Source organism: Lissotriton helveticus, chromosome 10, assembly GCF_964261635.1.
Source record: "Lissotriton helveticus chromosome 10, aLisHel1.1, whole genome shotgun sequence".
In the NCBI taxonomy this organism is placed as follows: domain Eukaryota; kingdom Metazoa; phylum Chordata; class Amphibia; order Caudata; family Salamandridae; genus Lissotriton; species Lissotriton helveticus.
In genome coordinates this window covers 14,257,697-14,275,333 of record NC_136071.1, presented here as the reverse complement: position 1 = coordinate 14,275,333, position 17,637 = coordinate 14,257,697, and the positions used below count along the sequence as shown (strand labels likewise).

At 53.3% G+C, this 17,637-nt stretch overlaps 1 protein-coding gene across 1 annotated transcript in view; it reads right to left on the bottom strand.

Moving 5' to 3' along the window:
• LOC144785760 (DNA excision repair protein ERCC-6-like) overlaps window positions 1–15,666 on the bottom strand; it is an 89,153-nt gene extending 73,487 nt beyond the window's left edge. Inside the window, exon 1 of the mRNA XM_078664566.1 lies at window positions 15,491–15,666. Coding sequence (XP_078520692.1) covers window positions 15,491–15,576 — 86 coding nt within the window. The 5' untranslated portion in view covers window positions 15,577–15,666. The remainder of the gene's footprint in view (window positions 1–15,490) is intronic.
• Between the last annotated feature and the right edge of the window lie 1,971 nt (window positions 15,667–17,637).

The window sequence follows — 17,637 nt, the reverse complement described above, 5'->3', positions numbered from 1 at the left end:
ACTCGTTCAACACAATTTGCCCTTCAGAGTAAATACAATTTACCACCCACCAGGTGGCAACACAGCCTTTGTCGAGGAATGCACAAACCTCATAACTGACCACACTGCTCAAAGTGACAAAGTGATCTTTTTTGTGAGACTTCACTCTTCACTGGGGCACCATACAAGACTCTGCAGTGAACCACTTTGTCTCCACTCAGCAATAATTGGTCCAACATAACCTAAAACCAGTACACATTCAAAGCTTCATACTAGACATAATATTCCCCAAAGAATACATGCTCTCTTTGAATTATCCCGTCTCAGAACACTCTTTGATCACTCCCTTGTTCACTTTACCCTGCGACTCACATACCATGATAGTGATTCAACCGAAAAGAGCAACTACCTGGGTTGGAGACGCCAGGAACATAAACATAAATACTCTTAGTTAGCAACACTGCTCAGAAGATACTACACTTCATCGGCCCCACCACAAATGTGAATGACTTCACCTCCACAGCTTTGAATTCCTCTGACGTACTTGATGTTGTAGCTCCACTCCACAGCAAAATGAAAAGACCTAAACCGTCAGCCCCATGGTTCAACAAGGCCGTTTTTGAGGAAAAGAAAGCCTTAAGAATCATAGAGAAGAAACGGAGACAGTTGCCCTCCGCCGCTAACCTCACTTAACTTAGAAATGCTAGGATCCTATACAAAAACACATATTTTGGGAGAATGACAACCACTTGAGATCCCTGCTGGGCTCAACCAAGAACTGACCAAAGCAATTCATCAATCTGGTCAAACTCAAAACCGCCAATAATCGATCCATGCACACATCCATCAAATTTGAAGACTCGCCATCAAAAGCAGAGGAGTTTCTACAGTTCTTGGACTAAGTTCAACTGCTTTTACACCATGGTGTCCATCCAACCTCTCCCTTGGTGTGCAATCCAAAGAGACTTTCCTGCCTACCTCAAAAACTGGACAAGTCACCCCTCTCCTCCTCAAAACACTCACTGCAGATGCTAATGACCTCCACTATGGCCCAATCTCCAACCTGCCTTTTCTCTCAAAAATTATTGATAGACGTGTAGCAGAGTAACACCCAATACATGAAAACACAATGACTTCCTAGACTAATTTCAACCTGGTCCATCCTTTCCCAGACTCTATTCAACCTAAGCAACAAGCCGCTTGGAGGCAGAGAGCTATCATCAATACGTACACAACTGTATCTAAAGATCTCCTCAAAAAACGATATCTCACGTCTCATCACCACTCTAAACTCTGTTTACGACCAGACGCCCTCTCACCACCCAAAACTAATCTAAAATCAACATTTCTGCGGCAATCCTGCAACGCCACACAACATACTGTACACCCACCATCATTGACAGTGTTCAAACCTCTGGGCATCATCGTAGACAAAAGGCTCAACCTACATTCTCAAACCAGCACCATGGCCAAAAAAGTGTGCTATCAACTACATCTTCTGTGAGGAATACAGCTACAATCCAGAGCAAGATCTAAAATCTCTTGTTCATATACTCTCCAGAATAAATTATTGTAACTCTCTCTTGACTGGTCCCCCAAACCCCTCCACCCCCACCGCCCGAAATAGATACTACACCCTGCAGCACCGTTCATCTATTAGGTCAAAAGAAATGACCAAATTACACCTATGCTGATCACTTGCCAATGGTTGCCTACTGAATCCGGAATTTACAAGACTGCCTGCATCACCCATAAAGCTCTGCACACATCCAGTACCGGTTACCTGGTGGACAAACTCAAGCCCTCTGGTGGCCCCAGACCATTGCGAAACCAATACTACTATAAATAAATAAATGTCGGAATTTGTAAAGCGCACAGCTACCTCCACCGGAGGTGTCCCGGCGCTGTCCGTATACCGCTTAGGAACCCTTCCTGGCTTCCCTGGGAAATGTCCACTCCTGGGCACCCCCCAGGTGCAGCCAGGCATCCCAGCGCTTTTGGGGCCCCTGTGGAGATTAAGCACGCTATTGCCCAGAGTTACAGAGTGGGACCCATGATTAGAATAAGCACCGAGGCGAGAATTATCCGGTCCGGGGAAATGGAGTTTAAGAGCCGCCGAGGCAGGAATTGAACCCTGGTCCCGGGCCAGACCACTGCATCAGGGTCTGCCGCTCTAACCATTGAGCCATACTATACCCCGCCACCCATCTTTCAAAAAGGAAAGACTGATGGCACAACCATTCTCAAGTCGTGCAACCAGAATCTCTAACTCATTACCTCCTAATCAAACCACCTCCCTGGCGACTTTCAAAACAGACTCGAAACCCCTTCTCCGCCAATGATATTTTAGCTCGGACACTGCAATGAACTCCTGGCACAGACATCTACACTCCCGTAACCTTTTGACGGCTGTACATACCTCTGGAACATTCGGTTGTATGTACTGATTTAGGATATTGCATTCGCGACCTTTGTAATTATTTATAGTAGTATGTGTTCATCTTAAACCATCTGTAACTTCCACGCAACTAAATAGTTCTCTTGTTAAGTGTTCTATCACTTGTGGCTAATGTCCGCGCTGTGTAAATATGCTCCACTGTTGCACTCCGCCCTGGTTGCCTCGGGGCACGACCTAGTCGGGGAGAGATATCAAGTATGATATTGTCATCGGTATGGAGCTATCCTGGCTTCAACTGCTTGGGGGAGGGAGGGGTAAGCCCTGGTTAAGAGTTCTCTGAAGCAGGACATTTATTTCGGTAATGTGCTATTGAAGGACAGTGATGGCATGGGTTAGCGTCTTCCTTGAGTGACTTTACACCTTGTACATTTGCAATTTTTTTCCCTATTTTTCTCTTCCTTGAGTGACTTTAATATTGTACATTTGCAATTTTTTCCTGTTTTTATCTCGCCTCGCCTTCCCCAGGGCAACAGGCGCCTCGCCTTCCCCAGCGCAACAGGCGCCCCTCGCCTTCCCCAGCGCAACAGGCGCCCCTCGCCTTCCCCAGCGCAACAGGCGCCCCTCGCCTTCCCCAGCGCAACAGGCGCCCCTCGCCTTCCCCAGCGCAACAGGCGCCCCTCGCCTTCCCCAGCGCAACAGGCGCCCCTCGCCTTCCCCAGCGCAACAGGCGCCCCTCGCCTTCCCCAGCGCAACAGGCGCCCCTCGCCTTCCCCAGCGCAACAGGCGCCCCTCGCCTTCCCCAGGGCAACAGGCGCCCCTCGCCTTCCCCAGCGCAACAGGCGCCCCTCGCCTTCCCCAGCGCAACAGGCGCCCCTCGCCTTCCCCAGCGCAACAGGCGCCCCTCGCCTTCCCCAGCGCAACAGGCGCCCCTCGCCTTCCCCAGCGCAACAGGCGCCCCTCGCCTTCCCCAGGGCAACAGGCGCCTCTCGCCTTCCCCAGCGCAACAGGCGCCCCTCGCCTTCCCCAGCGCAACAGGCGCCCCTCGCCTTCCCCAGGGCAACAGGCGCCTCTCGCCTTCCCCAGGGCAACAGGCGCCTCGCCTTCCCCAGGGCAACAGGCGCCTCGCCTTCCCTGGCGCAACAGGCGCCTCTCGCCTTCCCCAGCGCAACAGGCGCCTCGCCTTCCCCGGCGCAACAGGCGCCTCTCGCCTTCCCCAGCGCAACAGGCGCCTCTCGCCTTCCCTAGCGCAACAGGCGCCTCGCCTTCCCTAGCGCAACAGGCGCCCCTCGCCTTCCCTGGCGCACAGGCGCCCCTCGCCTTCCCTGGTGCAACAGGCGCCTCTCGCCTTCCCCAGGGCAACAGGCGCCTCTCGCCTTCCCCAGGGCAACAGGCGCCTCGCCTTCCCCGGCGCAACAGGCGCCTCTCGCCTTCCCCAGCGCAACAGGCGCCTCTCGCCTTCCCTAGCGCAACAGGCGCCTCGCCTTCCCTAGCGCAACAGGCGCCCCTCGCCTTCCCTGGCGCACAGGCGCCTCTCGCCTTCCCCAGGGCAACAGGCGCCTCTCGCCTTCCCCAGGGCAACAGGCGCCTCTCGCCTTCCCCAGGGCAACAGGCGCCTCTCGCCTTCCCCAGGGCAACAGGCGCCTCTCGCCTTCCCTAGCGCAACAGGCGCCTCTCGCCTTCCCTAGCGCAACAGGCGCCCCTCGCCTTCCCCGGTGCAACAGGCGCCCCTCGCCTTCCCCAGCGCAACAGGCGCCCCTCGCCTTCCCTAGCGCAACAGGCGCCTCTCGCCTTCCCCAGCGCAACAGGCGCCTCTCGCCTTCCCCAGCGCAACAGGCGCCTCTCGCCTTCCCCAGGGCAACAGGCGCCTCGCCTTCCCTAGCGCAACAGGCGCCTTGCCTTCCCCAGCGCAACAGGCGCCTCTCGCCTTCCCCAGCGCAACAGGCGCCTCTCGCCTTCCCTAGCGCAACAGGCGCCTCGCCTTCCCTAGCGCAACAGGCGCCTCGCCTTCCCCAGGGCAACAGGCGCCTCTCGCCTTCCCCAGGGCAACAGGCGCCTCTCGCCTTCCCCAGGGCAACAGGCGCCTCGCCTTCCCTAGCGCAACAGGCGCCTCGCCTTCCCTGGCGCAACAGGCGCCTCTCGCCTTCCCTAGCGCAACAGGCGCCCCTCGCCTTCCCCGGTGCAACAGGCGCCCCTCGCCTTCCCCAGCGCAACAGGCGCCTCTCGCCTTCCCTAGCGCAACAGGCGCCTCTCGCCTTCCCCAGCGCAACAGGCGCCTCTCGCCTTCCCCAGGGCAACAGGCGCCTCGCCTTCCCTAGCGCAACAGGCGCCTCGCCTTCCCTAGCGCAACAGGCGCCTCTCGCCTTCCCCAGCGCAACAGGCGCCTCTCGCCTTCCCCAGGGCAACAGGCGCCTCGCCTTCCCTAGCGCAACAGGCGCCTCGCCTTCCCTAGCGCAACAGGCGCCTCTCGCCTTCCCCAGGGCAACAGGCGCCTCTCGCCTTCCCCAGGGCAACAGGCGCCTCTCGCCTTCCCCAGCGCAACAGGCGCCTCTCGCCTTCCCTAGCGCAACAGGCGCCCCTCGCCTTCCCTAGCGCAACAGGCGCCTCTCGCCTTCCCCAGCGCAACAGGCGCCTCTCGCCTTCCCCAGCGCAACAGGCGCCTCTCGCCTTCCCCAGCGCAACAGGCGCCTCTCGCCTTCCCCAGCGCAACAGGCGCCTCTCGCCTTCCCCAGGGCAACAGGCGCCTCTCGCCTTCCCTAGCGCAACAGGCGCCTCGCCTTCCCTGGCGCAACAGGCGCCTCTCGCCTTCCCTAGCGCAACAGGCGCCCCTCGCCTTCCCTGGTGCAACAGGCGCCCCTCGCCTTCCCCAGCGCAACAGGCGCCTCTCGCCTTCCCTAGCGCAACAGGCGCCTCTCGCCTTCCCCAGGGCAACAGGCGCCTCGCCTTCCCTAGCGCAACAGGCGCCTCTCGCCTTCCCTAGCGCAACAGGCGCCCCTCGCCTTCCCCAGCGCAACAGGCGCCCCTCGCCTTCCCCAGCGCAACAGGCGCCCCTCGCCTTCCCCAGCGCAACAGGCGCCCCTCGCCTTCCCCAGCGCAACAGGCGCCCCTCGCCTTCCCCAGCGCAACAGGCGCCCCTCGCCTTCCCTAGCGCAACAGGCGCCTCTCGCCTTCCCCAGGGCAACAGGCGCCTCTCGCCTTCCCCAGCGCAACAGGCGCCCCTCGCCTTCCCCAGGGCAACAGGCGCCTCTCGCCTTCCCTAGTGCAACAGGCGCCTCTCGCCTTCCCCAGGGCAACAGGCGCCTCACGCCTTCCCCAGGGCAACAGGCGCCTCTCGCCTTCCCTGGCGCAACAGGCGCCTCTCGCCTTCCCTAGCGCAACAGGCGCCCCTCGCCTTCCCTGGTGCAACAGGCGCCTCTCGCCTTCCCCAGGGCAACAGGCGCCTCGCCTTCCCCAGCGCAACAGGCGCCTCGCCTTCCCTAGCGCAACAGGCGCCTCTCGCCTTCCCCAGGGCAACAGGCGCCTCGCCTTCCCCAGCGCAACAGGCGCCTCTCGCCTTCCCTAGCGCAACAGGCGCCTCTCGCCTTCCCCAGCGCAACAGGCGCCCCTCGCCTTCCCCAGCGCAACAGGCGCCTCTCGCCTTCCACAGGGCAACAGGCGCCTCTCGCCTTCCCCAGCGCAACAGGCGCCTCTCGCCTTCCCCAGCGCAACAGGCGCCCCTCCCCTTCCCCAGGGCAACAGGCGCCCCTCGCCTTCCCCAGCGCAACAGGCGCCTCTCGCCTTCCCTAGCGCAACAGGCGCCTCTCGCCTTCCCTAGCGCAACAGGCGCCTCTCGCCTTCCCTAGCGCAACAGGCGCCTCTCGCCTTCCCTAGCGCAACAGGCGCCTCTCGCCTTCCCTAGCGCAACAGGCGCCTCTCGCCTTCCCTAGCGCAACAGGCGCCTCTCGCCTTCCCTAGCGCAACAGGCGCCTCTCGCCTTCCCTAGCGCAACAGGCGCCTCTCGCCTTCCCTAGCGCAACAGGCGCCTCTCGCCTTCCCTAGCGCAACAGGCGCCTCTCGCCTTCCCTAGCGCAACAGGCGCCTCTCGCCTTCCCTAGCGCAACAGGCGCCTCTCGCCTTCCCTAGCGCAACAGGCGCCTCTCGCCTTCCCTAGCGCAACAGGCGCCTCTCGCCTTCCCTAGCGCAACAGGCGCCTCTCGCCTTCCCTAGCGCAACAGGCGCCTCTCGCCTTCCCTAGCGCAACAGGCGCCTCTCGCCTTCCCTAGCGCAACAGGCGCCTCTCGCCTTCCCTAGCGCAACAGGCGCCTCTCGCCTTCCCTAGCGCAACAGGCGCCTCTCGCCTTCCTTAGCGCAACAGGCGCCTCTCGCCTTCCCCAGCGCAACAGGCGCCTCTCGCCTTCCCCAGCGCAACAGGCGCCTCTCGCCTTCCCCAGGGCAACAGGCGCCTCTCGCCTTCCCCAGGGCAACAGGCGCCTCTCGCCTTCCCTAGCGCAACAGGCGCCTCTCGCCTTCCCCAGCGCAACAGGCGCCTCTCGCCTTCCCCAGGGCAACAGGCGCCTCTCGCCTTCCCCAGGGCAACAGGCGCCTCTCGCCTTCCCTAGCGCAACAGGCGCCTCTCGCCTTCCCTAGCGCAACAGGCGCCTCTCGCCTTCCCTAGCGCAACAGGCGCCTCTCGCCTTCCCTAGCGCAACAGGCGCCTCTCGCCTTCCCTAGCGCAACAGGCGCCTCTCGCCTTCCCCAGCGCAACAGGCGCCTCTCGCCTTCCCCAGCGCAACAGGCGCCTCTCGCCTTCCCCAGGGCAACAGGCGCCTCTCGCCTTCCCCAGGGCAACAGGCGCCTCTCGCCTTCCCCAGGGCAACAGGCGCCTCTCGCCTTCCCTAGCGCAACAGGCGCCTCTCGCCTTCCCTAGCGCAACAGGCGCCTCTCGCCTTCCCTAGCGCAACAGGCGCCTCGCCTTCCCTAGTGCAACAGGCGCCCCTCGCCTTCCCTAGTGCTGTGTTCAGTTGCAGCATCATGTTTGGGCCGTGAGGCTGAATGGCAATGATCATGTCGTCTCCGGCCCGACGGCCGCCCCAGAGAGTGTCTTACTACTCTGTGCTAGGCGCAGCCAGCCTGACTTGGTGCCCTGGTGGTGGTGCGCGGGGCGAGGCCGGTCCCACTCACGGGGGCACTGTGGCTACTTGTGAAGTGACTGAGTCAAGTCTTCAGGCACGCGTGTCACTCACCAGTGAGACTCTCAGTCTCACACAATTTTTTATTTATTTTGAAAGTTTTATATAGCGCGAACAAGACCCTTGCAGATATCAGAGCGCTTTACATACAGCTCTGCGTACAGTGCGGAGAGAGCACACAGAGCCTGCAGCTACGGTCACTGACGCGCAAAAGAAATAAGGTACTATGCTTTATTCTTTTAGTTGTACTTTAACTTTATGCATTTAAAAATGCCCAGCTGTCATCCGGATCTGCCTGTGGCCGCGGAACTGAGACATAGCGTGCAGTGACGATCGGCCTCAGTAGATTTGTGCGACAGCGGCGACTTCGCTCCACTGAGTGATGACCTGTTTGATGCCGGTGGCTGGTCACCAGGCATAGAGAGGTGAGCCAGGCCACATCCATGTAAAAAGTGCGCCTAGCCCTGAACGAATGACATAAAATTATTTAGCTGCCGGCGGGGTAATGCAAGTAAGTAAAGTTCAAAATGAACTTGCTTTTCACGCACACGTGGCACACCTGCAATTTGCAGCCACAAACGTACACACAGCCAGTAACACGCAAGCACTGCATGTAGACACCTATCTCAGGCTCTTAGAATGATCATATGTAACATTTCTGTGCCGGCCTAAAAATTCACACCGATACTTCTGCCAATGCCACTACACTGATGATATACACTTCTGCCAACGCCACCACACTGATGATATACACTTCTACCAACGCCACCACACTGATATACACTTCTGCCAACGCCACCACACTGATATACACTTCTGCCAACGCCACCACACTGATGATATACACTTCTACCAATGCCACCACACTGATGATATACACTTCTACCAATGCCACCACACTGATGATATACACTTCTACCAATGCTACCACACTGATATACACTTCTGCCAATGCCACCACACTGATGATATACATCTACCAATGCAACCACACTGATGATATACACTTCTACCAATGCCACCACACTGATGATACACTTCTACCAATGCCACCACACTGATGATATACACTTTTGCCAATGCCACCACACTGATGATATACACTTTTGCCAATGCCACCACACTGATGATATACACTTCTGCCAATGCCACCACACTGATGATATACTTCTACCAATGCCACCACACTGATGGTATACACTTCTACCAACGCCACCACACTGATGATATACACTTCTACCAATGCCACCACACTGATATACACTTCTGCCAACGCCACCACACTGATGATATACTTCTACCAACGCCACCACACTGATGATATACACTTCTGCCAATGCCACCACACTGATATACACTTCTACAATGCCACCACACTGATGATATACACTTCTGCCAATGCCACCACACTGATGATATACACTTCTGCCAATGCCACCACACTGATATACACTTCTGCCAATGCCACCACACTGATGATATACACTTCTGCCAATGCCACCACACTGATATACACTTCTACAATGCCACCACACTGATGATATACACTTCTGCCAATGCCACCACACTGATGATATACACTTCTGCCAATGCCACCACACTGAGGATATACTTCTACCAATGCCACCACACTGATGATATACACTTCTACCAATGCCACCACACTGATATACACTTCTGCCAACGCCACCACACTGATGATATACTTCTACCAACGCCACCACACTGATGATATACACTTCTGCCAATGCCACCACACTGATATACACTTCTACAATGCCACCACACTGATGATATACACTTCTGCCAATGCCACCACACTGATGATATACACTTCTGCCAATGCCACCACACTGATATACACTTCTGCCAATGCCACCACACTGATGATATACACTTCTGCCAATGCCACCACACTGATATACACTTCTACAATGCCACCACACTGATGATATACACTTCTGCCAATGCCACCACACTGATGATATACACTTCTGCCAATGCCACCACACTGATATACACTTCTACAATGCCACCACACTGATGATATACACTTCTGCCAATGCCACCACACTGATATACACTTCTACAATGCCACCACACTGATGATATACACTTCTGCCAATGCCACCACACTGATGATATACACTTCTGCCAATGCCACCACACTGAGGATATACTTCTACCAATGCCACCACACTGATGACACACACTTCTGCCAACGCCACCACACTGATGATATACTTATGCCAACGCCACCACACTGATATACTTCTACCAATGCCACCACACTGATGATACACTTCTACCAATGCCACCACACTGATGATACACTTCTACCAATGCCACCTCACTGATGATATACTTCTGCCAATCTAGGCAAGTGGGACTAGATGCACAGCGTACTTCAGATATGTTAACTTGTTTTTAGGGTGCTGCCACAGTATTGTCGCGTGTCCCGCGGCGTGAAACTATGAACTGAAGGGTAGTGGGATCAGCGGATCACTAATCCCATCCTGTGGGGCACACACATGTTCCTCTCCAATGAAAGAGGTTCCACAACAATTTCTTCACGTTCAAATGTGCTTTTATTCAGCAGTATTTTGATTGGTTATTCTTTCATTAGTTAGTTGTTCATTTTCGCAACAGTTTTCAAATATTCATTGCATATTTTTACATTTTGGCACTGTCCTTTATTGACATCCAATGCATTTCGAGGTATATCCACCTCTTCATCAGGGAAAGGATACTATAATAAAAATGAGAGCGAATAGCGGTACTTCTGCCAATGCCACCACACTGATGATATACACTTCTGCCAATGCCACCACACTGATGATACACTTCTACCAATGCCACCACACTGATGATACACTTCTTCCAATGCCACCACACTGATGATATACTTCTACCAATGCCACCACACTGATGATATACTTCTACCAATGCCACCACACTGATGATATACTTCTACCAATGCCACCACACTGATGATACACTTCTACCAATGCCACCACACTGATGATATACTTCTGCCAATGCCACCACACTGATGATACACTTCTACCAATGCCACCACACTGATGATACACTTCTACCAATGCCACCACACTGATGATACACTTCTACCAATGCCACCACACTGATGATATACACTTCTGCCAATGCCACCACACTGATGATATACACTTCTGCCAATGCCACCACACTGATGATATACACTTCTGCCAATGCCACCACACTGATGATATACACTTCTACCAATGCCACCACACTGATATACTTCTGCCAACGCCACCACACTGATGATATACTTCTGCCAACGCCACCACACTGATATACACTTCTGCCAATGCCACCACACTGATGATATACACTTCTACCAATGCCACCACACTGATGATCTGCCCATTGTATTGGCCCACCTCATTGTGCGTTCAATTCAAGGACGGCCGCGTGCACTGCCCATTATTGTACGCATTCACCCCACTTGTTTATTTTTAAGTCACGCCCCCTCCGAATTCAGTCCCCATAACAATAACCGGAAGCACAGGCCCAGCTCATATGGACCTGGCGCATTCTGATGCTTTCCGTTTTATGCAGCAGTTCAATTGTTTCCAGGAGACGCAAGTTCTTGCTTTTCATTTTTCCAGTGCTTCACGTTTAAATGTATGGTGGTCTGGGCAGTGGGCATCACCCCTTTTCCTACTTTCTCACATTTCCTGGTGAATAGTCCTGGCTCCGTGAGTGAGTTGAGCACTGCTTTCAAGTTTATTCCCTCCACACTTATGGGGTCGCAACTGGCGCAGGACATCCTGTCACAGGTGTGAGTCCAAGACTCGGGGGGGGGGGGGGGGGGGGGGGGGGGGGGGGGGGGGGGGGCCTTGCGTCAGTTTTGCGCTTTGGATGCGCATCGGCGGCGTAAAACATGCCTCCTGTTGCACACTATTTACAAAGTGACGCATCTAAGCATCTGCGTCAGGTATAATGCATGCAGAGGGGGCGTTCACCCACAAAAAGCCTTGTAATAGTGACGCAGTGAAATCTGTGAGATTTCACTGCGTCACTTTTAGGACGCTGTTGCGTCAAAATCTTGCGCCTGCCTCACAGCAGGCGTAAGACTGACGCAAGCCCTTTTACATGGGGCTTTCCCCATGTGAAAGGACGCACTGCTGGCGTTGCGTCACTTTTGTGACACACCCCAGCAATGCCTGACTTTTGCGCTTACAGATACGTCAGAAATATTGACGTATCTGTAAGTCCTTGCGCAATGATGCGTCATATTTACATTATGACGCATCATTGGGGTCGCAAGGAGGGCGCAATGAAAAGTGACGCATCGCTGTTTTCACGCAGCGATGCGTCACTTTTCATAAATGAGGCCCTGGGTGCTTCATGGAACAAGCGGAGCTTACAATATATGGCTTAAGGCAGTGCGTGGCACCCGAGAACAAGTAATGAACTAGCATTATAAAGAGAATGTGCCATCAGTCAACTACTGACTGCGGAACGGAGGTACAGAAACAAGGTGGACTCCCGGCACAGGCTCAACATCCTGTGATTTTGGGCAAATAACTCCCTGTGTTCATAAAATGTAACTGGTGCTCATTTAACCGCATGTGTGCGGAATTCCGCTCGTACGCTGAGATATTCAAAAGCGCACTTTACGGGACGGGCTGGGCTCGTCATCAGCGTGCGAGGAGGCTACCTGATGACGAGCCCAGCTCGTCATCAGCGTGGAAGGGGTTAAAGCCGTTCTATACCTTTTGGCTGAGCCAGCGCTACATAAAACTGCAAAAAGGGAAACCATTCATTTGGAGAAGCCAAGGTCTTGACCAGGCCAGGGACATTTTTTGGCCTGTTTAAATCTCTTGCATTGGGTTTTACTGTTGATTTCCTGAATTAAAAAAAAACCAACTGGCCTGCAACAAGCTTAAATACACGGACTCTCACATCCATACCTTGTTGAGACATTGAGGCGGGAGCTTTCTTTTTAGGCCCCCCTCCAATGCAACCCCTGAAGTGACAGTTTTGGGCTCATTGTTGTGGGTTGTTTTGGGTGTGTTGGGTTTGCTGCACTGGGTTTTACTCTTGATTTTTGTGATATTACCACAGCCCTTTCCTGCAGTAAACTCCCCTGTGCCCGCGGTCTCCCAGTGCAGACCCTGAAGTGACAGTTTTGGGCTCATTGTTTTGGGCTGTTTGTGGGTGTGTTGGTTTGCTGCACTGGATTTTACTCTTGATGTTTCTGATATTACCACAACCCTTTCCTGCAGTGAACTCACCTGTGCCCGCGGTCTCCCAGTACAGACCCTGAAGTGACAGTTTTGGGCTCATTGTTTTGGGTGGTTTGTGGGTTTGCTGCACTGGATTTTACTCTTGATGTTTCTGATATTACCACAGCCCTTTCCTGCAGTAAACTCACCTGTGCACGCGGTCTCCCAGTACAGACCCTGAAGTGACAGTTTTGGGCTCATTGTTTTGGGTTGTTTGTGGGTTTGCTGCACTGGGTTTTAATCTGGATTTTTCTGATATTGCCACAGCCCTTTCCTGCAGTAAACTCCCCTGTGCACGCGGTCTCCCAGTACAGACCCTGAAGTGACAGTTTTGGGCTCATTGTTTTGGGTTGTTTGTGGGTTTGCTGCACTGGGTTTTACTCTGGATTTTTCTGATATTACCACAGCCCTTTCCTGCAGTAAACTCCCCTGTGCACAAGGTCTCCCAGTGCAACCCCTGAAGTGACAGTTTTGGGCTCATTGTTGTGGGTTGTTTTGGGTGTGTTGGGTTTGCTGCACTGGGTTTTACTCTGGATCTTTCTGATATTACCACAGCCCTTTCCTGCAGTAAACTCCCCTGTGCATGCGGTCTCCCAGTACAGACCCTGAAGTGACAGTTTTGGGCTCATTGTTTTGGGTGGTTTGTGGGTTAGTTGGGTTTGCTGCAATGGGTTTTACTCTGGATCTTTCTGATATTACCACAGCCCTTTCCTGCAGTAAACTCCCCTGTGCACGCGGTCTCCCAGTGCAGACCCTGAAGTGACAGTTTTGGGCTCATTGTTTTGGGTTGTTGGTGGGTTTGCTGCACTGGGTTTTACTCTTGATTTTTCTGATATTACCACAACCCTTTCCTGCAGTAAACTCCCCTGTGCACGCGGTCTCCCAGTACAGACCCTGAAGTGACAGTTTTGGGCTCATTGTTTTGGGTGGTTTGTGGGTTTGCTGCACTGGGTTTTACTCTGGATTTTTCTGATATTACCACAGCCCTTTCCTGCAGTAAACTCCCCTGTGCACGCGGTCTCCCCGTGCAGACCCTGAAGTGACAGTTTTGGGCTCATTGTTTTGGGTGGTTTGTGGGTTAGTTGGGTTTGCTGCAATGGGTTTTACTCTGGATCTTTCTGATATTACCACAGCCCTTTCCTGCAGTAAACTCCCCTGTGCACGCGGTCTCCCAGTGCAGACCCTGAAGTGACAGTTTTGGGCTCATTGTTTTGGGTTGTTTGTGGGTTTGCTGCACTGGGTTTTACTCTTGATTTTTCTGATATTACCACAACCCTTTCCTGCAGTAAACTCCCCTGTGCACGCGGTCTCCCCGTACAGACCCTGAAGTGACAGCTTTGGGCTCATTGTTGTGGGTGGTTTGTGGGTTTGCTGCACGGGGTTTTACTCTTGATTTTTCAGATATTACCACAGCCCTTTCCTGCAGTAAACTCACCTGTGCACGCGGTCTCCCCATACAGACCCTGAAGTGACAGTTTTGGGCTCATTGTTTTGGGTGGTTTGTGGGTGTGTTGGGTTTGCTGCACTGGGTTTTACTCTTGATTTTTCTGACATTACCACAACCCTTTCCTGCAGTAAACTCACCTGTGCACGCGGTCTCCCAGTGCAGACCCTGAAGTGACAGTTTTAGGCACATTGTTTTGGGTGGTTTGTGGGTTTGCTGCACTGGGTTTTACTCCTACAGACCCTGAAGTGACAGTTTTGGGCTCATTGTTGTGGGTTGTTTTGGGTGGTTTGTGGGTTTGCTGCACTGGGTTTTACTCTTGATTTTTCTGATATTACCACAGCCCTTTCCTGCAGTAAACTCCCCTGTGCACGCGGTCTCCCAGTGCAGACCCTGAAGTGACAGTTTTGGGCTCATTGTTTTGGGTTGTTTGTGGGTTTGCTGCACTGGGTTTTACTCTTGATTTTTCTGATATTACCACAACCCTTTCCTGCAGTAAACTCCCCTGTGCACGCGGTCTCCCCGTACAGACCCTGAAGTGACAGCTTTGGGCTCATTGTTGTGGGTGGTTTGTGGGTTTGCTGCACGGGGTTTTACTCTTGATTTTTCAGATATTACCACAGCCCTTTCCTGCAGTAAACTCACCTGTGCACGCGGTCTCCCCATACAGACCCTGAAGTGACAGTTTTGGGCTCATTGTTTTGGGTGGTTTGTGGGTGTGTTGGGTTTGCTGCACTGGGTTTTACTCTTGATTTTTCTGACATTACCACAACCCTTTCCTGCAGTAAACTCACCTGTGCACGCGGTCTCCCAGTGCAGACCCTGAAGTGACAGTTTTAGGCACATTGTTTTGGGTGGTTTGTGGGTTTGCTGCACTGGGTTTTACTCTTGATTTTTCTGATATTACCACAGCCCTTTCCTGCAGTAAACTCCCCTGTGCGCGCGCTCTCCCCGTGCAGACCCTGAAGTGAAGGTGTGACAGACAGGTTTTGTGTATGGGCTGAATTTTTGGGCAGCAAATGCTGGTGCTGTGCAGCAGTGTCAAGATCTGAGACTTCCTAGCTGCTCAAATGGGTGTCATTTCTGATATTTATATGTTTCTGCCACCTTCATTGCTTGGCTCGTGAGAGTGTCACGCATAGTGGTTGAGTGTCACTCATAATTACACTGCAATGACTCACATGTCACACATAAGCACTCTGAGTCCTTGGCGGCCATGGGTAGTTACCTCTCGTAGGCCTCCGCCTGCTCGCCGGTCACCGCTGGCCCGGGGCCCCCGCCGCTCCCGTGGGGCCCTCCAGCCTGCTCCGCCATCTTCAGGTGTGCTCCCACTGGCGTGGCGTGGCGTAGCGGTCAGAGCTGCGTTGACAGGTTCGCGCGCCGCCATTCAAAATACCACCCACAATGCCTTGCGAAGGCTTTATTTATACCCACGCCGCTGCGTGCGCTCGCTGAGGGGGCGGCCCCTCAACGGCGTCGGTGTCGAAGAGGCGGAAGCGGATATTTACTAGGGATCATATGGAGAATGAACGTACAAGTCGTTTCTTTCTGTGGGTGTCTGGACAAACGTCATGGTTGGAGAGTGTTGTGAACCACGTATAGCGGCTTACAATAAATATTTTAAAAACCGGCATTCCGAATTTTAATTTAATTATCAATGGTGTTTTGTAGTAAAATGTGCTTATTTTGCGTCTTTGTCTTTTTTACGTTATTTTTTGACACATTGGGCTGTAATGTTGGCCTGCAGAATGGAAAAACAGCCACTCCAAGATGGCCGTTCTATTGACAAACGATGAAGAAGAGCGGAAGCATTTCCACTCCGCCCCTTTATTCGAGGTCTGGCCGAAGCGCATCTCTAGCGCTTAGTTTTATTTATTTATTTATTGATGCGTTTTTATATAGCGCCAACTTTACCCGAAGGCGCCAGGGCGCTTCACAATAGAACAGGTTACATTACATAAGGACTTCAGGGTACATGATTAACATAAAAGATACAAACAGATCAACCCTTCTTCCTGGACATAGAAAACCTTTCAGGATGCAGAGCAAAATATTTGCTAGAGACATTTTTCGGTAGGACTGTTGTGCATTCTTGCCTTCCAGATGTCATGTAAATAAATAAAAAAAAATAGGGTTGCCACCAAGTTTCTTACTAAATATACCTCCAATGTGTTTGGTCGAGCTAGACGTCTCATGTGCTCTCTTTGAGACCTGCTGTAATCACTCAGTGCCCGCCAAGTATCACGCATCAGGTGTGACGCTAACGCATGTCAGTGTGGTGATCCGCATCACCGCACTGGAATGTATTGTCGCGCATTATAGCGCCTCCAGGGCTGCTATATAAATGCACATGATGAACTGAGTAGCGGCACCTGTCAGCGCGGTGCGCACTGCTCCCAGCAGGCCGAGGCTAATGGGGCGGGCCAGATCTGCTTGCAGCTCTACAAGTACTGCTACAATGTATCCAAGTTGTAGAGGCACATGGCGCCAAAATTAAAATTAAGTCACTGCAGTCGGTGCCCACTAATGAAGTTAATTGACTTCCTGCTGCCCGCGCTTCTTGAAGTTATGCGCAGCTCCTGCTCCTCCTGACCTCGCTGCGCTCACCGCAGCAGGGAGGCAGGATGAGGTCAGTGTTAGAAGTGGGCGGGGACGGAAGGGCACGGCGTGCCCCTACTTTGAAAAATTACTTCAGTCCGTTCCCTTACTTCTTTGTTTTAAAACAGCGTCCCGGGACTGCAGTAATAGCCATACTTTAAAATGATATCTTTATTTTTCAGCCAGTGTGGTGCACCGTGCACATCGAGGAAGGCCTCTGCAGTGCCCCCGGCCTCCCCCCCTTCCCCTATGAGTCTGGGGGCCTCAAAGAGACACTGAAAGGGCCATCAGTTTTAGCATGGCGCGTAAACTGCCACCTCTGATGGCCCTGCTGCTGCCGCGATTCACCCCTTGCAAGTAGCAAAGCAAAGCTGCAGTGATTTACAGCTCATTACTGCCGAGGCTACCTTCCTGCCCCCACTGTGACCAATGCAATGGTAAATAATGTTTTTAATTAGGAGTTTTTGTTTGCAGTGGAGTGCTTATTCTGCCGTTTTTTTTGTTGTGTAGGTTTCCTACTTGATAAAACTTGTCAGTATGAGTGGAGTATCATTTTATTTATTAGCTGTATTATAACAGTGCTAGCCTGTGTGCTGTGAAGGATGCAAAGGTGTTTTTGTTTGCGATTTAACCTGCATTTTTATGAGCGATGTGGAAGGGAGGGTGAACAAAGTTATGAGCATTGTTTATTAAAATAATGCTTTTTTTGTTCTTGATCTTAATATGACGTCAGGACATCTCTTCACTCCCTTGTGAAAACAAAATAATAAGTGTTGA